This window comes from Delphinus delphis, chromosome 12 (genome assembly GCF_949987515.2).
Source record: "Delphinus delphis chromosome 12, mDelDel1.2, whole genome shotgun sequence".
Classification (NCBI taxonomy): domain Eukaryota; kingdom Metazoa; phylum Chordata; class Mammalia; order Artiodactyla; family Delphinidae; genus Delphinus; species Delphinus delphis.
The window spans coordinates 45,386,962-45,411,154 of NC_082694.2; the positions used below are offsets into that span (position 1 = coordinate 45,386,962).

The following is a 24,193-nucleotide window of genomic DNA, read 5'->3' on the forward strand; positions in this document are numbered from 1 at the left end:
AAGCATACTGGGTTGTTATTCTTTGGCAGAGTATCCTGAGCACTAAGAGATTAAAAAAATGCTTGGGAGTTGGTCTGAGAAAATTAACCCCAGACTTTGGGTACTGTCTCTAATGATAAGTAGCCTAGGTCTTCCAGAGAAATTTAAGGTCTCCCACCTTTCTCCCCTGAAGAGGTATGAATAGTGTTTGCTATTAAACTTCATATAGAATAACAGAAAGAGACTTCATCCCTTTTGCTCCAACAATTCTTTCGATTTTTCCAGTTCGGACATCCATTCACAGGGAAACTGAGATCACCTGGAACTGCTTTGAAATCTTAAATCTAAACATTCCTGTTGTTCCATATCCTTTGCTTAGGCTAATCCTTTCATGTTGTTCTTGTACCTCATCAGGATCTGAGTCCCCTGACCTCTCTACTCTCTATCAGCCCTCTTCTCTCTTCTTAGACTTCAACCAATTTAGATGTTAACCATTCTCTTTCAAATACTCTCAACTCCACGATCTCTACTTGTTCAATGAGATAATGTAGATAAAGCACAGGCCGAGAGAAGTGCTCAAGAAATGGCAGCTAAAACCACTACCATCACTACCACTAACATACATAACATTCTCTTGCTTATTTGTCAGTCTATCATATCAGCCTGTACATCATACAGTCCTGGGCTGGTAAACATTACTGGAGAAAGTCACTAAGTTGTACAGACAGATGGTGGTAAATTCATGCTTCTGGCCTTAACTGCCAACCAATTCTGTTTCTCTAATCAGTTTTCTGAATTTTGAGACTATTCTAAACCTTCTCCAATCTCCTCAAATCTCCTATCCACCATGTCCTCGCACCATTCTCATTTTCTTGCTTCACAGGAAAAGAAGAAACCAGGAGAAAGAACTTCAACTTCCAGGCACTTAATCTGCAAACCTTTGTGCTTTTTTTTTTTTTTTTTTGCGGTATGCGGGCCTCTCACTGTTGCGGCCTCTCCCGCTGCGGAGCACAGGCTCCGGACGCGCAGGCTGAGTGGCCATGGCTCATGGGCCCAGCCACTCCGCGTAATGTGGAACCTTCCCGGACAGGGTCACGAACCCGTGTCCCCTGCATCGGCAGGCGGACTCTCAACCACTGCGCCACCAGGGAAGCCCAAACCTTTGTGCTTTTGCATCTCTTCTCCCCTGCTTTCCTCCTCTGACAACGGAAGGAGAGTACGGTTTACTGCTAAGGGCCAATGACTCCATATTCTCTCCTACTCTGTCATCTTCATCCACGTATCTTCAACCTGTCTCTCCACTGGTGCCTTCTCATCAATATTTAAACATATCCCAGCTTCACACAACTACTGAAGCCTGTGCGCCTAGAGCCCGTGCTCCACAACAAGAGAAGCCACCACAATGAGAAGCCCGTGCACCACATGAGGAGGAGCCCCCACTCACCGCAACTACAGAAAGCCCGTGCGCAGCAAAGACCCAAAACAGCCATAAATAAATAAATAAATAAATAACATATCCCACCTTCAAAAATTCCTCTTTTCATTTCAGCTAACATTTTTCTCTTGTTCTTCCCACTCAAACTATCAAAAAATGTTGTCCACCTTCGCTGTCTCTATTTATTTCCCACTCATCCTTTGTCACTGTAATCTGGTTTCCATCCCTACACTCCACTGAAACTGTTCTTATCTGCTTTATCAATAACTCCAATAAACCATTCTTAGGTCTTATCTCATTTGACCGCTCAGTCACCTTTGGTATAGTTAATCAATTCCTCCATCTGAAAACTCTTTTTTAAAAGGCCCACTTTTCTAGAACGCCTACCTCTCAGACTGCTTCTTGTGAGTATTCTTTGTGGTCTCTCTCTTTCTTTATCCATCCCTAAATATGGAGTTCTTTTAGAGTTTGGTTCAGGGCCCTATTCTTTTCATACAGTTAAACTAATTAAACAAGGAGGCCATTAGACTAAGGTGGCTCTAATGCTTTGGTGGCCTACTTAAGCAAACCAAAGTCTAAGTGTGTAAATGCCTCAAGATTATGAAATCTAAACACTAAGGACAACCAATCACAAACAGCTAACTAGGCTTTAAGCTGTAGCCAATTAAATAATTTCCTTTCTTTGCTTCTGCACCTTCTTTAAGTCTTTCCCTGCCTCCTATTGGTGCTCCTAACCACTTCTGGTTTGGTGCTGCCCAATTCCAATCAATTTTTGCTCAGATAAACTCTTAAAATTTTTAATATGCCTCCATTTATCTTTTAATGATACTCTATATCTCATTCCCTCCAATCCATCTATATGCTAATCCGTATCCATTTTTAGATGGCCCTCCTGATCCATACAAGAAAATATTTTCCCATCCCTTAGGCATTCTGCCTCCATAGCTGTTTCTGCTGTGTTCTCTCTCTGTTTCCCAAGCCAGAAATCTGACATCCTGACTTCTCTGTTTCACACTTCACATCCAATCAACTACCAAGCTCAGGCCATTCTTGCTGAAACAGCTCTCGAATCATTTCAACTGACATGCAGCCCACCATTATGTCACATCTCCTTAAGGGGTCTGCCAGTTTCCAATTCTGTCTGTTCTAATCCATTCTAATCCATTCTCCACACAAAGCCAGAGTGATTCTTCAGAAATGTAAATTATATCATGCCACTGCTATGCTTAATTTTTCCGCTTCCTGTTGCCTTTAAGATAAAGCTCTAAAAACTTCCTAGCATGTCCTTCTCAGTCTCAATTCTTCACTCCCCTCTCTGCAAGCAATCTTCAGTCATTTTAAACTTTGAATTCCTAGAGTGCATGCTTGCAGCCTGAGCTCTCCCCCAGCTGAAATATACCTTCCCCTCTCTTGTTTTCCTAACAAAATTTGCACTCAATCCTTAAGCTCAACTTTATGCATCATTTCTAGGAAACTACCTGACACCCCTCCAGTTTGAAGTCCTCTTTAGGTGTTCCCAAAGCATCCTGTACTTATCTAGCAATTAAGAGCAGTATTGTCTTGTAATTGCTTATTCCCTAGTCAATAGCTCCATGTGGCTGTTAAGTCCAAGGAGGTCAGAAACCAGGTGCTCTTAAATTTTCCATCTCAAGGGCCTAAAAGGAGTGTCTGACAGACAGTAGTTCAATTAATATTTGTTGAATGAATTTGTTGAATCCCTTTCTTTGGAATGAGGGCGGCCAGGAGAATGCCAGAAAGACGGGGGCTTAAAGGGCACACAGTAAAAAATCTATCAGCAACAAGTGGGATGGACAGAGTACCTAGGTTTTTCCATGAACGTGGCATGGGGGACTACGTGGAGCGCCTGGTCCGAGGCCACGGCGACCACACGCTCCCGAGGGCAGACGCAGGTAGCGCGCGACCCCACGCGAGGAAGGACAATAGCTTGGAATTCGGCCTCGAGTTTCCGGTGGGACAGCCTCGAGCTCGACCCGTGGGACCTGGGGATGGGGGCTCCGACCCGGCCCACAGCAGGAAGGCGCTGCACCTACGGTCGCTGTCGCCGTCGCCGTCTCCACCGACGTCGTCGCCCCGCCCCGCCCCGGAAGTGACTCGAGGCTTGTCCGGAACCTCCGGGCCCGGCGGCTGCAGCGTCACCAGCCGAGCTGGTGCGGGGCGGGCGGAGCGGCCGCTGCAGCCGCCAACGAACCGGGAACCGCGCGGGGCAAGCAGCGCGCCGGCCAGGGGAGGGGGCCCAGCGATAGGGCCGAGGGCGACGACGACGCGGAGGAGGCGGAGCCCGGAGAGGGGTGGGGGCCGGGGAGGGTTAGGGTGGGAGGGGGTTGGGGGGGGTGTCCTGGTCTCATGGAGCCGGCCGAAAGGGCGGGCGGCGGGGACCCCTTGGAGCCGGGCGGGCGCCCCGGTCCAGACCCGCGAGGCTTCGTCCCGCAGAAGGAGATCGTCTACAACAAGCTGCTGCCCTACGCCGAGCGGCTGGACGCCGAGTCCGACTTGCAGCTGGCCCAGATCAAAAGCAACCTGGGCCGGGCAGTGCAGCTCCAAGAGCTGTGGCCCGGGGGCCTCTTCTGGACCAGGAAACTCTCCACGTAAGTGTGCCGGGGCCTGCAGGATGGGCCGGAGGCAAAGGCTTGGGTGTGAAGGCGTCCGCGGGGGTGGGGGGGAGGCTCTTTGTCCGCACCGGACCGCTGGACCCTCAACTCTGCCCCGGTTCGGGCGGATCGTTTCTGTGCAGTCATCCCAGGGTCGCGACCGAAGCCTGGGAAGCACTCAAGCTTCCTCCCTGCCACTTTCTTACGGGATCTCCCTGGTTCTCACCAGCCCTCTATGTCCTTCGCAGCTGCTTGTCCCCAAGGTTTCGGGTTGTTGTCTTCCGACATTCGGGGCGCGGGGGAGCGTGAGGGCACTGGACCCGCAGGGAAAGAGAGGAGCGGTCCCCCAGGGGTCCTCCTTGGACCTTTGCCGGTGGCGGGAGGGAGCAGAGAGGATTCGTCTTTGGGCGAACAACTCGACTTTTCCTGGTGTTGACTCCAGTTTTTTCTTACCTTACGGTCCCTGCCTCTTCCTATCCCTCAGTTCGCGTCTAGTAACTTTCTGAATGGGAAGGAGGCCGTAGGGAACTTCTAGGTTCTGCTTTTTTTTGGGCCTTCTCAGTCTTTGTGGGTTTGATTGAAAAGACTGTTTTAAAATCAGCCCTCAGCGCATTCTTGGGCTGTGTACTAGACGTTAATGTTGAGAATGTTGAGTCTTACAACCTCGGGAAAGTGTATGTTGCTCCTTTTATGACATTTCCTTTGGAAATGTGCCATACTAAGGAAAATAGAGAAGGAAGCTGTCAAGTTGTCCTGGGCGTTATTAGTATCGGGCTGGTGTTAATTTTTGAGCTGCTCAGATGAATATAGATTACCTAAATCAATCTCAGTTGTTCTATTCTTCTTTTGTTACCTTTTTTTTTTTTTGGTATGAACTGGCTGCAAACTACAGTGCCACTGAAATTAGGGGAAACTGAGTACAGTTGGGGGAAAGGTTAGAGACATATTTGCTAGATGGGCATCTTCACTGTGTCAGAAGAACTTTTTTAAAAGAGAATTTTGCTGTATCTTGTTTGGTTGGCTATACATAAAATCTGGTAACATTGTATGTTCATGCATGTCGGTATGGGTGGCTGAACACACAAGACATAAATCACTTATCTAATGTTTACCCAAATCTGCTGAGTGAACTGGGTGATGACTCAGGGTTTTGTAATGCAGTCGTCTTTTCTACATTTCCTCACAGGATGATTCTTATCTGCCAATTATTAGGGAGCCTCTAACAAATTTCTCATCTCCAGTTGTCGCTGGTGGTAGCACTAATTACCTTTTTAATTAAAGAGCAAAACTCAAATGCTTAATTTGCCCTTTTCAAAGAGTGACCAAATTTATGTCAAGGTTAACAGCTCCCCTCTCGATTAGAGCTTGAAGAAGTTTGTGGTGTTAGGATCCATAGGAGACTTGGGAAAAAAGAAGTGCAACAGGGAGAAGAACCACTTTTGGTTAAAACAGAAGAATGTTTTATAAATTATTAAAATTCACAGTTTTTTCAGGTGAGCCTCCTCGGTTTTTATGTTACTTGGGCACAGTAAAAATAAAGTTACTTTGTCAGTTCCAGTAATTCCTCATTTTAATCACCGAGATCAGATTTTTCAGAAAATAACCTTTTTGGGGGACACAAACAGCTCCTTTTAGATGCACAGTGTATAAATAAACCAGTGTGTGAATGCATATGTGGTTTGGATTTATTAATGGAGAATCTACACAGGCATAGTTAAGCACTGTTTTCTGACATTTTTATTGTAACTAAGCTTGGCAAATTAACACCTGGAGGTTTATTTATTATTTTTGGCTTTTAGGTATAAGTATCTGTACGTAGAAAGGGCTAAAAATACAGTGGAGACAGTCCTTGGTGTTTAGGGCAATATTGCAGTTACACAGCTGTATAACCTACGAACGTCAAACCATTTATATCTAAGTAACCAGCAAGAAATGCTATCAGATAGAATTTTATTTTGGAACGGTGGTTAAATGCTGCAAGCTGATTCTTGGGATTACGCTATGAGACATTTTGAACTTGGTGGGACATGTTGTGATCTTGGGTGTATTTTTTCTCCTAAGTCATGCTAAGGTGACCTGTTTATAGTTGTGCTTGTTGTTTTTAAGCCTTGTGTGTGTTGCACAAGTTTACATCTAAATGATGCCAAAACATGTGATGATAGCTCTCAGTTACCTTAGTAGTGATAATACTTAGTGCTTTGTAGAAGAATGGAAAGTAGTAATGAAAATAAAATCTAATTTCTCCCACTAGCTCTGTGACTGTGGGCAAGTTACTTTAATCATGTGTTTCAGTATACTTGTGAGAGAAATGAGGGAGTTGGAGTAAGTAATTCCTGAGAAACACTCCTGCTCTGGTATTTTATGATTTTATTTTTTATCCTGTAGAGCCTCAAATAAGCCAGTGTGTATCTTTCTCCAACGACTGTTTGATAAGTTTGTAAACTACTGGAAATAGTTGCACAGATCCAGTGCATTCCTAAAGAAGACCAGAGTGTAAATGCTGTTCAGAGACACTGGGACTGGATCCCCGACCAGAAGTATATACATCCCTAATCTGGGTGTCACAGGACTGGGTAGAGTTCTGGTTTAGGAGATACTCAAGAAACCACCCCCCCCTTTTTTTTTAACTTTTTATCTCATTTTGATGGTTATACTTATCTTTTAATCTATCTCAAGACTTGCAGGTGTGTTTAGCAGATCTCTGTGAAGAAGGGTTATTTCTGTGTACTTTAAAAATTGGCCCTGTGATATAATACAAGCTCTCTTGTACAGAGAGCTTAAAGTATTAGTACTGTGTTGAAGTGAGATTTTGTGACATCATACGTCACGAAACTAGTTTTTAAGAAGCAAGGAAACAAATTAGAGAAGAGAGGCACAAACTAAATGGTCTTTGAAAAACAGCAGTTAAGACAGCTCTTGGACCCTGAGTGAAAGGCATCTGTAAGTAACTGGTATGGCCTCTGTAGAGAATGAAAGGAGTTGAAGAAAGGTAATCTTGAAGCTCGCTTTTTCTCCCTTGTCCTTCTGGGCCTTTCATGAGAGGCAGTGAGGTCTAGTCAGAAGAAGTTTATCTGTACCTGGTGTTGCCACTCTTATCATCTTGGTCTTGCTTAACCTCTCTTAGCTTTAGAGTCCTCTTTTGGAGAGTGGGAGTGTAGACTACGCATGGTTTTTCAAACCTAAAACTTAGCAGCGAATTGTTTCATAAAAGCAAAATCTTAAACACAAAATTAGATCATTTCTTTCTTTTGTGTTTTTTTTTTTTAAAGCAGAATTTTGATTTTAGTGAAGTGTGTGAGTTTGGATTATTATGAAGCAAATTTAGATGCTTTGTTTCAGTGAAAATGTTATATTTTCTGCTGTGAATGAAATGATTGTATTATAATGTATAATGAAATGATTGTGTTATACTGAGGAATCATTTGCTAATGATTAATTTGCTAATTAAACTGTAGCTCCCTTGTTTAATTATTATTAAGAATATTACGTGGCCTTACTTGATAGGAATTGGATTAAACCACATAATGTATTTAATTAGATTATACAACCACTGGAAACTTGTTTAGTCAAAATATACATTATCAAATACACTAACCTCCTTTGTGGAGAGCAATATGTGACCACAGGAGCACCCAAATCCATATCATTTCTATGTTAGAGAAGAAAGAAGAAAATGCTAACCACTAAATCTCAGTGTTAATATTGTCTATTAACATGATGTACTTAATAGAGTAATATTTGAGTATTAAAATTGTGAAGTACACAAAAAAGATAAGCTTTTTATTTGTAAAAGAATCTCAAAATCTTGACAAATTGCCACATTCATCAGTGAGAGCCAGTTGGAGAAAGTAGTAGAAAAGGTTTGTCTCTGTTATTTAAGTGGCCACACTCAAAACAGGACCCAAAATTTTGTAGGGAGAAAGTTGATTTTCCATAGGAAAAAACAAAATGCATGAATTGATTGATTTTGGAGAGACAAATTTTCTGATAAAGTTGTATAACAGCACAGTAAGTTATCTTTCACTCTTTTTTCTGTTTTTTTTTTTTTTAACTAACATACTAATTTTTAGAGTAGGTTTAGGTTCAGAGCAAAATTGAGCAAAAAGTACAAGGAGTTCTCATATACCCCCTGCCCCTACACATACACACGTTTGATTTTTCATAGCAATGTCAAACATATATTTTTTTAAATATTTAAGGCTCTTCCCATTTTCCAGGGATGTCTCTTTCTCTTTCTTTTAAAACACCTTGTCAGTTTTCTCTTTACTAGTTAACTGGCTATTTCTGCCTGAGTCTCATTTGTCATTGACTATATGTGTGATTCTGATGTGAATAGTTTTCTAACTTTTTTTCTTTGCTTTAAATATTTTTTTATTATGGAAAATGTCAAACATATACAGGAGAGGAAAGAATAATATAATGAACCTGGGTGTACCCATCACCCATGTTCAACAGTTACCAACTCATGGCCAATTAGGTGTCTCCTACCACCACCCCCTTCAACCATTTTTTTTTTTGAAGCATATTCTTCATTCATAAATATTTCCAGTATATATCTTTAAGGGAAAAGGAATTAAACAAAAAGTCAATACCAATATCATTATCAAACCTAAAAGAGTAACACTTACTTTGATCAACCTCATGAAGTTGGCTTCTTTGCAGAATTTGTAATTTTACTCCTGAGTTTCCATTTCATTTGCATTGTTTTGTCTGAGGTTCACTATAAACAGACCTCATGGACAGAGATAAAAGAAATAGCTCATTAATGAATATTTTCATATTATGACATCTTTTTCTTCCCCTCTTAACTTTGGAAACATAGAATCAATCCTGGGATAACGAGGACTCCCTTGAATTATCTCTATTTTAAAAATGAAGACACTGAGGTTCATAGGTTAATACATAGCTTGATGCAAAGTAGTAGAGACAGGAGTCTTCTTTGAACAAATTATTTTGTGAGTGCCTTGTATGGGATGGGCACTGTTTGTGTCACTTGGGATATGTCAGTGAAAGAATTCCGCCCTCCAGGGAAGTTCCAGCGTGTTCTTTTTCTCTTAGTGCACATTTTTGTTCATTTAGGACAGAGCAAGCAAGACGTAACTCCATCAAGAAATTTGGGGGAAGGAAATATGAATGCTAAGCGCATTACTTAAAAAAAATTCTCAATCTGACTGGTGTGTTTTAATGCCATAGATTGAGGCACCGAGAAAGGCAGTTAGAAAACAGTAAAACAGTACCATGTGTTTTTCTTTTGAGATCTGAATGTATTACTTAAAAACAATTTCTTGATGAAGTGTTTATAAAATCAAATTGTCTTTGAAGTGTGTGTTCTTAATTGAAGTGAAACAGAGGCAAATCACTAATGTTTTTTAAGGGACCTTTATTAGTAAATAAGTACACAACTTCTAAACCAGTTGCTCTCATTGTAGAACCTGGGAGTTATCTTTATTTATCTATTAAGTGAGACTCATTTCTAGTGAATCTCCCCCCCCACCTCCCACATTTTTTAATATAAAATTCAAATATGTGTTTCCTCTAACGTTTGTAGAGAATTTAGACCAACATCTCATTTGTACTGTGTGAAAAGCAAGCTGAGACATTGTAATAAAAGCAACAGCAAGCAAAAAAACAACAAAAATCCTCTGTATTCATTGATACTGGCCACTGGAATGTTAAAAGCAGCACATACTATAAATATTCCCCTTTGGAATCCTGAAGTTGCCTACTTCCATATTCGGCCCTTGCTTAGCATTTCTTCCCTTTTAGTGCACTTTCTTGATCCCTTATTCATGCTTTTGTATTCTTTGTGTACCTATCTTCTCTCTACTGTGAGCTTTCTTGGGGTCAGAGTCTTCCATATTTACTTCTCCTTCCCTGCACCCACAGCATTTAGTGCAGCAGTATATACATTCATAGGTACTCAGTAATATTAGAATTAACTTTTTTGTACCTTGTAAACTAAAGCATTATGCAGTTTCTGATGAATTGTTACTTTTACAGTCAAAATGGAGAAAACGAATTTGGGGTGAGATCTGTTTTAATACTGGGTTCAAAAGAAAGTGTATATTTAACCAAAGAAGAGGGAAGGAGCAACTTGGTTGAGGAAGAGAATGGTGTGTTTCATAACCCAAAGAGAGAGGGTATGGGGAGTGGGGTTTAACAAAGTTAATTAGAGAAAAGAGCAGATTATTTGGGTTGCATCAGGGAGTTTGAAATTTTCATTTAAAAATAAATCTGTCATTGTTATTGTTAAATATTTAGTGTTTAAAAATGTAGAGTATCATTACTACAATTTTCTGATAGACGAACCATAAAATTTTGGTAGTGGTCATTACCTTTTTATGCTAATTTGGCTTTATTCATAGCACCCAGACCCTAAATTTTAGAGTTAAAAAATATAATAAAGGCTTTTTCCCTTTCTAAGAAAAAACTTAATACCATTGCAGCTGTGAAATGAGTTTGAGAGTAGTATTTTAGTTCAAGTAAGTTGGAGGTTGCTTAAAATATTATTAAAAATGCTTTATAATCTTTTTTTCCAACACATAGACTTTTTTAATTTATATTTTTATACAGCAGGTTGTTATTAGTTATCCATTTTATACACAACAGTGTATACATGTCAATCCCAATCGCCCAATTCATCACACCCCCACCCCCACCCCCCCGGCCACTTCCCCCCCCCTTGGTGTCCATATGTTTATTCTCTACGTCTGTGTCTCTACTTCTGCCCTGCAAACCAGTACATCTGTACCATTTTTCTAGGTTCCACATATATGCGTTAATATACGCTATTTGTTTTTCCCTTTCTGACTTACTTCACTCCGTATGACAGTCTCTAGATCCATCCACATCTCTACAAATGACCCAATTTCGTTCCTTTTTATGGCTGAGTAATATTCCATTGTATATATGTACCACATCTTCTTTATCCATTCGTCTATCGATGGGCATTTAGGTTGCTTCCATGACTTGGCTATTGTAAATAGTGCTGCAAAGAACATTGGGGTGCATGTGTCTTTTTGAATTATGGTTTTCTCTGGGTATATGCCCAGTAGTGGGATTGCTGGGTCATATGGTAATTCTATTTTTACTTTTTTAAGGAACCTCCATACTGTACTCCATAGTGGCTGTATCAATTTACATTCCCACCAACAGTGCAAGAGGGTTCCCTTTTCTCCACACCCTCTCCAGCATTTGTTGTTTGTAGATTTTCTGACAATGCCCATCCTAACTGGTGTGAGGTGATACCTCATTGTAGTTTTGATTTGTATTTCTGTAATAATTAGTGACGTTGACCAGCTTTTGATGTGCTTCTTGGCCATCTGTATGTCTGCTTTGGAGAAATGTCTATTTAGGTCTTGTGCCCATTTTTTGATTGGGTTGTTTGTTTTTTTAATATTGAGCTGCATGTGCTGTTTATATATTTTAGAGATTAATCCTTTTTCCATTGCTTCGTTTGCAAATATTTTCTCCCATTCTAAGGGTTGTCTTTTCATCTTGTTTGTAGTTTCCTTTGCTTTGCAAAAGCTTTTAAGTTTCATTATGTCCCATTTGTTTATTATTGTTTTTATTTCCATTACTCTAGGAGGTGGGTCAAAAAAGATCTTGCTGTGATTTATGTCAAAAAGTGTTCTTCCTGTGTTTTCCTCTAAGAGTTTTATAGTGTCCAGTCTTACATTTAGGTCTCTAATCCATTTTGAGTTTATTTTTGTGTATGGGGCTAGGGAGTGTTCTAATTTCATTCTTTTACATGTAGCTGTCCAGTTTTCCCAGCACTGCTTATTGAAGAGACTTTCTTTCCTCCATTGTATATCCTTGCCTCCTTTGTCATAGATTAGTTGACCTTAGGTGCGTGGGTTTATCTCTGGGCTTTCTGTCCTGTTCCATTGATTTATATTTCTGTTTTTGTGCCACTACCATAGTGTCTTGATTACTGTAGCTTTGTAGTATAGTCTGAAGTCAGGGAGCCTGATTCCTCCAGCTCTGTTTTTCTTTCTCAAGATTGCTTTGGCTATTCGGAGTCTTTTGTGTTTCCATACGAATTGTCAAATTTTTTGTTCTAGTTCTGTGAAAAATGCCATTGGTAGTTTGATAGGGATTGCACTGAATCTGTAGATTGCTTTGGGTAGTATAGTCATTTTCACAATATTGATTCTTCCAATCCAAGAAAGTGGTATATCTTTCCATCTGTTTGTGTCCCCTTTGATTTCGTTCATCAGTGTCTTATAGTTTTCTGCATACAGGTCTTTTGTCTCCCTTGGTAGGTTTCTTTCAGATTTTTCATCATTAGTGTATAGGAATGCAAGAGATTTCTGTGCATTAATTTTGTATTCTGCAACTTTACTAGATGCATTGATTAGCTCTAGTAGTTTTCTGGTGGCATCTTTAGGATTCTCTATGTATAGTATTATGTCATCTGCAAACAGTGACAGTTTTACTTCTTCTTTTCCAATTTGTATCCCTTTTATTTCTTTTTCTTCTCTGATTGCCGTGGCTAGGACTTCCAAAACTATGTTGAATGATAGTGGCGAGAGTGGACATCCTTGTCTTGCTCCTGATCTTAGAGGAAATGCTTCCAGTTTTTCACCATTGAGAATGATGTTTGCTGTGGGTTTGTCGTATATGGCCTTTATTATGTTGAGGTAGTTTCCCTCTATGCCCACTTTCTGGAGAGTTTTTATCATAAATGGGTGTTGAATTTTGTCAAAAGCTTTTTTGTATCTATTGAGATGATCACATGGCTTTTATTCTTCGATTTGTTATATGGTGTATCACATTGATTGATTTGCATATATTGAAGAATCCTTGCATCCCTGGGATAAATCCCACTTGATCATGGTGTATGATCCTTTTCATGTGTTGTTGGATTCTGTTTGCTAGTATTTCATTGAGGATTTTTGCATCTATATTCATCAGTGATATTGGTCTGTAATTTTCTTTTTTTGTAGTATCTTTGTCTGGTTTTTGGTATCAGTGTGATGGTGGCCTCATAGAATGAATTTGGGAGTGTTCCTTCCTCTGCAATTTTTGGAAGAGTTTGAGAAGGATGGGTGTTAGCTCTTCTCTAAGTGTTTGATAGAATTCACCTGTGAAGCAATCTGGTCCTGGATTTTTGTGTGTTGGAAGATTTTTAATCACAGTTTCAATTTCCTTACTTGTGATTGGTCTGTTCATATTTTCTATTTCTTCCTGGTTCAGTCTTGGAAGGTTTTACCTTTCTAAGAATTTGTCCATTTCTTCTAGGTTGTCCATTTTATTGGCATAGAGTTGCTTGTAGTAGTCTCTTAGGATGCTTTGTATTTCTGTGGTGTTTGTTGTAACTTCTCCTTTTTCATTTCTAATTTTATTTATTTATGTCCCCTCCCTCTTGATGAGTCTGGCTGATGGTTTATCAATTTTTTTTATCTTCTCAAAGAACCAGCTTTTAGTTTTATTGATCTTTGCTGTTGTTTTCTTTGTTTCTATTTCAAAATATGCTTTATAATCTTCTAATGGTAGGCAGGCTAAATAGAATGTGTTAGTAATCTTTGGACTGTTAAGTGTGGGTGTTTCATTTCATTTTCTGACGATTTTTTTTAATTTAATTTATTTTTTATACAGCAGGTCTTTATTAGTTATCCATTTTATACATATTAATGTATATATGTCAATCCCAATCTCCCAATTCAACCCAACCCCCCCCACCCCCCCGCCACTTTCCGCCCTTGGTGTCCATACGTTTGTTCTCTACATCTGTGTCTCTTATTTCTGCCCTCCAAAGCGGTTCATCTGTACCATTTTTCTAGGTTCCACGTATATGCATTAATATACGATATTTGTTTTTCTTTCTGACTTCACACTGTATGAAAGTCTGTGGATCCATCCACGTCTCTACAAATGACCCAATTTCGTTCCTTTTTATGGCTGAGTAATATTCCATTGTATATATGTACCACATCTTCTTTATCCATTCATCTGTCAATGCTGACAATTTTCTTTTTTCCTTTTTCATTTATTTTTTTAAATTGAAGAATAGTTGATGTATGATATATGTTCAGGTGTACAAGATAATGATTCACAATTTTTAAAGGTTGTGCTCCATTTATAGTTATTATAAAATGTTGGCTATATTCCCTGTGTTGTTCAATATGTCCTTGTAGCCTACTTTATAAATAATAGTTTGTGCCTGTTAATCTCCTCCTACCTGTATGTTGCCCTTCCCCCTTCCCTTTCCCCACTGGTAACCACTACTTTGTTCTCTATATGACAGTTTTCTTTTTTAAGCCAAGGATGAAGTAGAAGCTTTTAGAGCAAGAAATTTTATGAATGCATGTGAGTGCTTATATTTTGGACAGATTCCTGAAGAGCTTAGTTGGCATAGCTTGTGTTCTAAGGGAAGGTAGGTTACTTCCAGAGATCCTAGCTAATAAAATGTTGTCAAATTTCTGTCAACATATAACAAACAGAGGTCCCTAATTTGTGAATGGCAGGAGAAAAGTTGGTATTTAACAGTTTGGTAATGCTTTAGAAGTGTGATTTAGGGACTTTGCTGGCAATCCAGTGGTTAAGACTTCACCTCCAATGCACGGGGTACAGTTTTGCTCCTTGGAAGGGGAGCTAAGATCCTATATGCCTTGCAGCCAAAAAACCAAAATATAATAAAACAAGCAATATTGTAACAAATTCAATAAAGACTTAAAAAAAAAGTGTGATTTAAAAAAAAAAAGCACTCAAAATTTAACCGACAAATATCCAAGACCTTTTCACTTTGTGTTTTGTTTGTTTTTGTTTGTCTGGAGTGTCTCATAATATTTTATCTGTATGTTCATTTATAAATGTTTATAGAGAATTTTCCAAGTTTTCAGTTATGACCAAAGTGTTGTGAAATCAGTTTAGTAGGTCTTGACCAGTTTGGGTGTGGTTTTGTTTGGTTTGATTTGTTGAATGAGACTAACATTATTAGAGTGAATTTGGAAGTAATAAGGGTGAACGATCATGACCTTTGTTTCAGTTATACATATGTGTTTGTGTATAGTGTATTATGTATTTATTACTGTGGGTTGTGGCCAAAAAAATTTGAAAGCTACTGATTTTACAGGTTTCTTTCAGTACTACAGATATATAATCCACATCTACTTATTGAGCTATAAAGATACAAGAGATGGAAACAAAAAGTTGCAACAGTTTAAAAATATCAGTAACCAGAGGGATTTTACAAGAGAGCATTCATAGATTGTTAAATGAGTGGTATAGATACTACCTACCATTTGTTGAGGGCTCAGAATGTGCCAGCACTATGCGAAGGGCTTTATATTCATTATTTCATTTGATTTTCACAAACATTTAACTGTAGGTACGTTTATTATCCCAATTTTCCATTGAAGAAATGAGTCTTAGTGAGGTTATGTAACAGCCTATTTCCCTGCTGAACACAGGGGCTGTTGCTCTTAACCATGTGTCCAAAATGAGGAAAGCTCCTTGGGCTGTGTTGCCTGGGAAGACTACCAGTGAAGGAGAAACGGCAGCTGAGCTTTGAGATAGGATTTGGTTAGGTACGGAGGAATTTGGAGAAAGCCATTTAATGTGTGGGAACAGAGATGGAGCAAATTGAGCACAAGTGTTAAAAGTCTCTACTCAGACTTTAACTTATTGAAATAATCAGTTGTCTGTCTCCGTTTCTAGGCTGTATGCTCTAGGGCCATTTGTTACTTATTTTATGTTTCCATTGCCTGTTGCCATGTCTGGCCCTTAATTGATACTCAGTAAAGCATTTCAAGAAATGAATGCCCCTTATCCATGCCTCAGCAGAGAAGCAAGTGGGAAAAGAACAGAGGCATCATTAGGTGTTAATATTGAATGACTTTATTACTCTAGAAATTGTCCTGTCAATTTTAGTAAGTCATAAAGGATATAACTGACATAGAATATGCTGGAACTCTTGTGTTGTTCAGCCTGTGGTGGATGGGGGTAAAGAGAAGCATAGACCTCAGATCTCTGTGTTTAGTGCCTTCCATCAGAAGTAACTACACTTGGTAAAGATGATACATCTGGTTTTCAGTGTTTTGGAAACCTCTCAATGTTTTAAAGTCAATTTGTTTAATTTGGTCAAATATTTATTGTTAGTTTGGAGAGTTTTGTTTTGTTTTGTTTTGTTTTTTAAATAGAACTAGCCCTGATGAGCTGTTTGTAATTACTTACATCACTGTATTTCTCAAGGTACACTTATACATTCAATCAGTTGAGAAAATGTTTCTCAGTGTTCACCTTGTTTCATCTCTGGTTAGAGCCAAAGGTTAAATAGGTACAGAGGCATGGTCCCTGCCACCATGTAGATTTCAGTCACCTAAAGAAATAGAATAATGTATTACATACATAACTATAGTATGAGATAGAATGTGAAAAATACTCAAGTTTGGTATGAGCTATAAGGGGCAGAGAGGACAAAGATAGCACTTTTGATTGGGACATCAAGAGTATTTTCCTCTCAGGCAGGCAAAAATACCATTCCAATTCCATTTTATACTCAGTGCTTCAGGATGAGATTAATTTCTGTAATGAATTTTAACATAAGTCTTATTTTCTGTTTTTTATATTCCCCACCAATATGTCAAACAATTTGAGCTAGGAATTCATTGTTCAGTATGCTTGTACACTTGTGTAAACATGTAAATACAAAGATACCTACTAAATATTATTTGTAATTTTAAAAAATAACAGGAATAACATAAATGCCTAAAAAGAGAAGATTGAGGAAATCATTATTTTTATAATGGAATATTAGATAGCTATTAAAAAGAATATGGCCAATCCATATTTATAGGCATTGAACAGCGTCTTGACTTTTCTATTAAGTGAAAAAACTAAGTGGTAAATAATATCTATAGTATCGTTGAATTTATGGTTTTTTTTTCTTTTTTTTTTTAAAGAAGATGTTGGGGGTAGGAGTTAATTAATTAATTTATTTTTGCTGTGTTGAGTTTTCATTTCTGTGCGAGGGCTTTCTCTAGTTGTGCCAAGTGGGGGCCACTCTTCATCGCGGTGCATGGGCCTCTCACTATCGCGGCCTCTCTTGTTGCGGAGCACAGGCTCCAGATGCGCAGGCTCAGTAGTTGTGGCTCACGGGCCTAGTTGCTCCGCGGCATGTGGGATCCTCCCAGACCAGGGCTCGAACCTGTGTCCCCTGCATTAGCAGGCAGATTCTCAACCACTGCGCCACCAGGGAAGCCCCGCATTTACGTTTTTATAAAGTATATACATATGTACATTTGTATATAAATAAAGTCTAGAAGGATACTATGCAGGCTGTTAACAGTTGTAGACAACAGTTTCAAATTTGTATGCTTGGTGTACTGTTTGAACCATTTAAATAAGTATATATTGCTTTCCTGATAAAATAATAATAATCTCCCCCCCCCAATAATATTTTCCTCTCAAGTCTCCAGGATGCAACTTATAGTTGGTTTAAAAAAAATAAAAAAGAAAATGTATAGGTTTATGGGACCATCCACAGATTTCCAGCATGGCTAGATACAGATACTGAAGGAACATTGTCTTATTATCCATCACTTAACTCATTGTTTATCCTCTGGGTTGACCATTTTTTTAAATATTTTTTTAAAGGCAAATATCTTAAGGTGTATTTAGCCTCATATGTAATTAAAGAACATAAATTGAAACAGACTGTATTAGTATTATATTTTTAATGATTTTAACAGAGTTTAAAAAGCATATATTGTGCTCTAGTCAGTCTGCTAAGGTGCAGTGGTTCTCAAACATAGTGAGACATCTGGGAAAGTTATAAAAAACAACAGGTACCTGGAAGCCCATTCTAGAACAATTAAATCAGAATGTCTTTCATGCACATTCATCAATTATCCATCACCATAGCCTTGTGAGAAAACCCAGGTTTTACAAATGCTTGGGAGGTTAAATGACTTGCTCAAGGGACTGACATAGAGCAGTTTGAATTCTCAGCAAACTTGTAGAACCATGCTGTTCCTGCTTGCTTGGCTACTGTGTTGAAATCCATAAATATTCTGTCTATCCAGAGTTGATTATAATGTTGGGAATTGCAAAACAAGTTAGCATGGAAACATAAGACATCCTCCACTTTATATAACACCTTTGTTCCCATCGTTCCAACCAGCAGCCATGTTTGTTTGTTTGTTGTTGTTTTGGCCCCACTGTGCGGCAAGTGGGATCTTAGTTCCCCGACCAGGGATCCAACCCCCGCATATTGGAAGGGCGGAGTCTTAACCACTGGACCGCCAGGGAAATCCCATTGTGTTGGTCTATCCCCTTTTTTCATCCTCAGTTTGACTTTTTAGAGGGGAAATAGAACAAGCAGTGTTCTTTTGGTTGTGTCTTCTTGTCACAGAAGTTTGCTGTTCTCTCTGTGTTCCTCTACCTAGAGCTGTTTTTTGTGCCTCTTGCCGCCTCTTTCCCCAAATGCTCAGATTATCTTAACCTTGAGTTTCCTATTTAGAGTCATGATACCTCTCTATTCTTTCAAGATTCGGTTCAATAATCACTTAGGTATGATGAAACTTTGGTTAAAAAAAAAATCACAAAACTCTGATAACACTGCATTTATTCCCCTCCTTCAGTATATTACCTAGTTTTCTGAGTACATGTCTCCTCACATCTGATTGTGAGTTCTCAGCCTAAAGGAACTATTTGGATCATACTCTTGTGCTGTACATGTCATTTGCTCTAGAAATGCTTTTTGAATCAATAGGTAATTGAGTGAAAAGAGGAGAGGTGGGCTTATGAGAAAACCCTGCATTTAATCTGTTCACTTACTGTTTCTAGCAGTGAGAAGCTGTATTGGCATTTTTTTTTTTTTTAATTAAAAAAACTTTTTTTGGCTGCGTTGGGTCTTTGTTGCTGCGTGCGGGCTTTCTCTAGTTGCGGCGAGCGGGGGCTACTCTTCGTTGTGGTGCTCGGGCTTCTCATTGCGGTGGCTTCTCTTGTGGAGCACTAGGCGTGTGGGCTTCAGTAGTTGTGGCACTCAGGCTCAGTAGTTGTGGCTTGCAGGCTCTAGAGCTTAGGCTCTGTAGTTGTGATGCACAGGCTTTGTTACTCTGCGGCATGTGGGATCCTCGTGGACCAGGGCTGGAACCCGTGTCCCCTGAATTGGCAGGCGGATTCTTAACCACTGCGCCACCAGGGAAATCCCCATATGCATGCTTTTAAATGATTTGGTTTCTTTTTATTATACTTGTTTAATATTTTCTAATTTACATTTTATTATAATCAGACTACTTGGCTAGTATAATATTCACATGTTAGAATTAAGTAAGGTTTTCTTTGTGGCCTATTTTACAACCAGTTTTTATAGGTGTCCCACAAAAAATTCAAAAGAGGGCATAGTTTCTGTAAGCTCACAATTTTTATTTGTATCTTCTAAAGTCAGCTTTATTAATTACATAATTCTAATTACCTTTAGTGGAAGTCAGATTGAAGTGGTAAAGACACAGTAATTGATTTTGTTGCTGCTATACAGGACATAAAGTTTCATTTTCTTTTTCAAGACTATATAATAGTATTGTATAATTTTATCAGGACATGCGTAATCCCTGATTTTCTCTTTTTGTGATGTTAGTAACTGTCCTACATCTGTTAGATATTGCAAAATGGTGATACCTTTTATTCTTCATGAACTTAGTGAATTTAAACATACATTGTAGTTAATTATCGTGATTCATGGTTTCATTTTTGGCTGGTGAGACCTATACAACTTGACTCCTATGCTCTTTATTTTTTATTTTTTTTGGCCACTGCACAGCTTGTAGAATCTTAGTTCCCCCACCAGGAATTGAACCCGGGTCACAGCAGTGAAAGCACCAGAGTCCTAGCCACTGCACTGCCAGGGGATCCCTTCTGTGCTCTTTTAAGTAGGAGTTTAGTAGATTTTTAAATTAAGATAATAGTAGAAATGCAGAAATATTGATTACTTGATTTTAAACATACAACAGAGGTTGATATGAAATGTTTTTACATGTTAATTTTAATTATAATAAATTATGCCTGTTTACTTTAGAAGAGTTTGAATGAACAGAGGTATATAGAAGAACATGAAGTAGTTTGACCATCAAGAGGTAACACTTTAGCGCCGTGCATCCTGGGTCGGCGTAGCCATTGCGGCTCGTGTCCTTTGCGCCTGTGTCCTTCGACTGCCTGCGGCCTTCGCGCCGCTGCCCAGGCTCCCCACGCTGGCCGCGGCCCTGCCGCTCAGCACCACCCTGTTCCCCTCGGGGACCCGGACGAGGCCTGGGGCTCCGCAGCCGGCCTTTGTACTTGCACAGGTTCCAGGTGAAGTTACACAGCTGTGCCACCAGTATAGGGACGCACCCCCTTTGACATTAGAGGGAATCAAGGACCATGTTCTTTAGGTCTTGAAACTATGACAAGACTGACCCAGAAAAGCTCTTAGTAAATTCCCATTTTATGAAGGACCTCGGCTTAGACAGTTTGGACCAAGTGGAGATTATCATGACCATGGAAGACGAATTTGGGTTTGAAATTCCTGATCTAGATGTGGGGAAGTTAATGTGCTCACAAGAAATTGTAGATTACATTGCAGATAAGGAGGAGGTATATGAATAAAATATCAGACCCTTTTTCTTCACTGAGAGAAGACTCAGAAGATGCTGGCGAGTGTCTGAAAGTGAGAATGCATTTCTGCATCATTGCTGACTGACAGAGTAACTCTGTTTAGACTTGTACTTAAATTATCTTGTGTTTTTTTGCTCTTTGAAAATAAATCTGTAAAACCAAAAACAAAGAAAAAAGGTAACACTTTATAGTGTTTATTTTTATTTATTTTTTGCGGTACGCGGGCCTCTCACTGTTGTGGCCTCTCCTGTTGCGGAGCACAGGCTCCGGACGCACAGGCTCAGCGGCCATGACTTACAGGCCCAGCCGCTCCACGGCATGTGGATCTTCCCGGACCGGGGCACGAACCCGTGTCCCCTGCATCGGCAGGCGGACTCTCAACCACTGCGCCACCAGGGAAGCCCCTATTTTTTAATTTTAATGCATGATTGTTTCTTTTTTATTTAGTTACATATTGTGAATGTTTTGTATCCTGATTTTTTATATATTACATTTCACATCCATAAAAATTCTTTGAAAACAATTTTAAATGACTACATTGTAGTCTAAAGGCATAAACCACAATTTAACAAACCATTCTCTTATATCAGACTTCTAGGGTTTTTTCAGGAAATTTTTATTAATTGCAAATGTGCACTTGAAAAGCTTTTTGGTATTTTGATTTTGATATTCTGAATTTTTATTTAAGACATATTGCTAGATGTGACATTGAAGGAAAAAATCATCCATAAATACTTTTAAGTACTTTCAATGACAATATTTAAATTCTGGTTTTTAAAATTTCAAGCTAAAGTTTCATTTTTTTGCCTTGTAAGTAGGACTACTCAAAATAAAACACTTAAGGTTAAATTTCATTGCAAATGTTGTATATGTTTTATAATAACAAATAGTCTTAATGTTGCTCTGAAATGATGTTAATTTTACTTTACTGATGGATATAGAACCTTAGAAACCCAGTGACTGCCTTGAAGAAAACTAACTGATGAATGACAGAACTTGTATTGAAAACCAATATTTTTAGCCTCTAGCCAAGATCCAATTCTTAGTTCATTTCAATAGTGCTGTATAATTTTATACTTTACTTAAATTTCCTTCGATATATAATAAACTTGTCTTCAGGATATATAGTAGAAAGAACCTTGACAGCATTGTACATTTCGTTAACTAATTGCTGTTCCTGGCATGCCACTGTCTTTCTTTACTTGCAATTAAAAGTTAAAGTATTTGGGACTTCCCTGGTGGCGTAGTGGTTAACAATCCGCCTGCCAATGCAGGGGACACGGGTTCGAGCCCCGGGAAGATCCCACATGCTGCGGAGCAACTAAGTCTGTGCGCCACAACTACTGAGCCCACGTGCCACAACTACTGAAGCCCTCACACCTAGAGCCCGTGCTTCACAACAAGAGAAGCCCGTGCACCGCAACGAAGAGTAGCCCCCGCTCACCACAACTAGAGAAAAGCCCGCGCACAGCAATGAAGACCTGATGCAGCCAAAAATAAATAAATAAATAAAATTTTTAAAAAAAATTAAAGCATTTGATTAATACACTTGATTAATTCACTGTAGGGTTGTGAGGAGGAAGCAGTTGAAAAATGCTTTTGTATTATCTTTTACTGTTTTTTTTACCCCTACGGGAGGATGGAACATAATGACTTGTCATCTATATATTCTGGATAGTTTAAGAAAATATCCTATTCAGAAGTTCAATCCTGACTGTTACCGAGGTTTTCAAGTATTTTAATAGAAATTTTTAGTCGTAAAATGTAATGTGCAAATTAATTGGAAAAAGAGAATGGACTGTCTCTAAATATGGTGTAAAGTAGAATTCTTGAGCATAAATATATAGAAAAAACTGGAGTCGTTTTTGTAAAATGGAGACTCTCAGCCTCCATTCTCAATATTTTTTAAAATTTCCTTTTTTTTTAAAGAAACAACTTTGCTGCATTTAACACTCCCAGTATTTTCGATGGACTAGATTTAAGATGGAGCCTAGGAATGTGCATTTTAAACAGTCTAATGTCTAATAGACATTTACTAGGTAATGTCAAGCAGTTTTTCCACAGTGGTTATACCACTTTATACACACATCAGTAGCCTATGAAAGGTCTGGTTCCTCCATGTTCTCACCAAAACTGGGTATTGTTAGGCTTTTTAATTTTAGCCAGTCTGGTGGTATGAAGTGGTACCCTATTGTGGTTAGTTTTTTCTTTTTTTTTTCTTTTAAATTTTTAAATTTAATTCAATTTTTTTTTATATACAGCAGGTCCTTATTACTGATCAATTTTATACACATCAGTATATACAAGTCAATCCTAATCGCCCAATTCATCACACCACCATCCCCACCCCCGCATGGCTTTCCCCCCTTGGTGTCCGTACATTTGTTCTCTGCATCTGTGTCTCAACTTCTGCCCTGCATACTGGTTCATCTGTACCATTTTTCTAGTTTCCACATACATGCCTTAATATACGATATTTGTTTTTTTCTTTCTGACTTACTTAACTCTGTATGACAGTCTCTAGATCCATCCACGTCTCAACAAATGACCCCATTTCGTTCCTTTTTATGGCTGAGTAATATTCCATTGTATATATGTACCACATCTTCTTTATCCATTTGTCTGTCAGTGGGCATTTAGGTTGCTTCCATGACCTGGCTATTGAAAATAGTGCTGTAATGAACATTGGGGTACATGTGTCTTTTTGAATTATGGTTTTCTCTGGGTATATGCCCAGTAGTGGGATTGCTGGATCATATGGTAATTCTATTTTTAGTTTTTTTTTTTAATCTTTAAAACACATACGTTTATTTTTCATTCACCTGATGTTGGCGCTGGGTCTGGGAGACTCTTCCAAGGGTTGGCTCAATGGTAAAGGCTGCTTCAACCTATTTTTAGTTTTTTAAGGAACCCCCATACTGTTCTCCATACTGGCTGTATCAATTTACATTCCCACCAACAGTGCAAGAGGGTTCCCTTTTCTCCACACCCTCTCCAGCATTTGTTGTTTGTACATTTTCTGACGATGCCCATTCTAACTGGTGTGAGGTGATACCTCATTGTAGTTTCGATTTGCATTTCTCTAATAATTAGTGATGTTGAGCAGCTTTTGATGTGCTTCTTGGCCATCTGTATGTCTGCTTTGGAGAAATGTCTATTTAGGTCTTGTGCCCATTTTTGGATTGGGTTGTTTTTTTAAAATCGAGCTGCATGAGCTGTTTATATATTTTGGAGATTAATCCTTTGTCCGTTGATTCGCTTGCAAATATATTCTCTCATTCTGAGGGTTGTCTTTTCATCTTGCTCATGGTTACCTTTGCTGTGCAAAAGCTTTTAAGTTTCATTAGGTCCCATTTGTTTATTTTTGTTTTTATTTCCATTACTCTAGGAGGTGGATCAAAAAAGATCTTGCTGTGATTTATGTCAAAGAGTGTTCTTCCTATGTTTTCCTCTAAGACTTTTATAGTGTCTGGTCTTACATTTAGGTCTCTAATCCATTTTGAATTTATTTTTGTGTATGGTGTTAGGGAGTGTTCTAATTTCATTCTATTAAATGTAGCTGTCCAGTTTAACC

General features: G+C 38.9%; 1 protein-coding gene and 1 pseudogene across 1 annotated transcript in view; both read left to right on the top strand.

Moving 5' to 3' along the window:
• Window positions 1–3,775: 3,775 nt before the first annotated feature.
• The window catches only part of PSME4 (proteasome activator subunit 4), a 101,161-nt gene continuing 80,743 nt past the window's right edge, over window positions 3,776–24,193 (top strand). The window contains exon 1 of the mRNA XM_060026616.1: window positions 3,776–4,020. Coding sequence (XP_059882599.1) covers window positions 3,779–4,020 — 242 coding nt within the window. The 5' untranslated portion in view covers window positions 3,776–3,778. The remainder of the gene's footprint in view (window positions 4,021–24,193) is intronic.
• Window positions 4,044–20,662, top strand: LOC132435334 (acyl carrier protein, mitochondrial pseudogene; annotated as a pseudogene).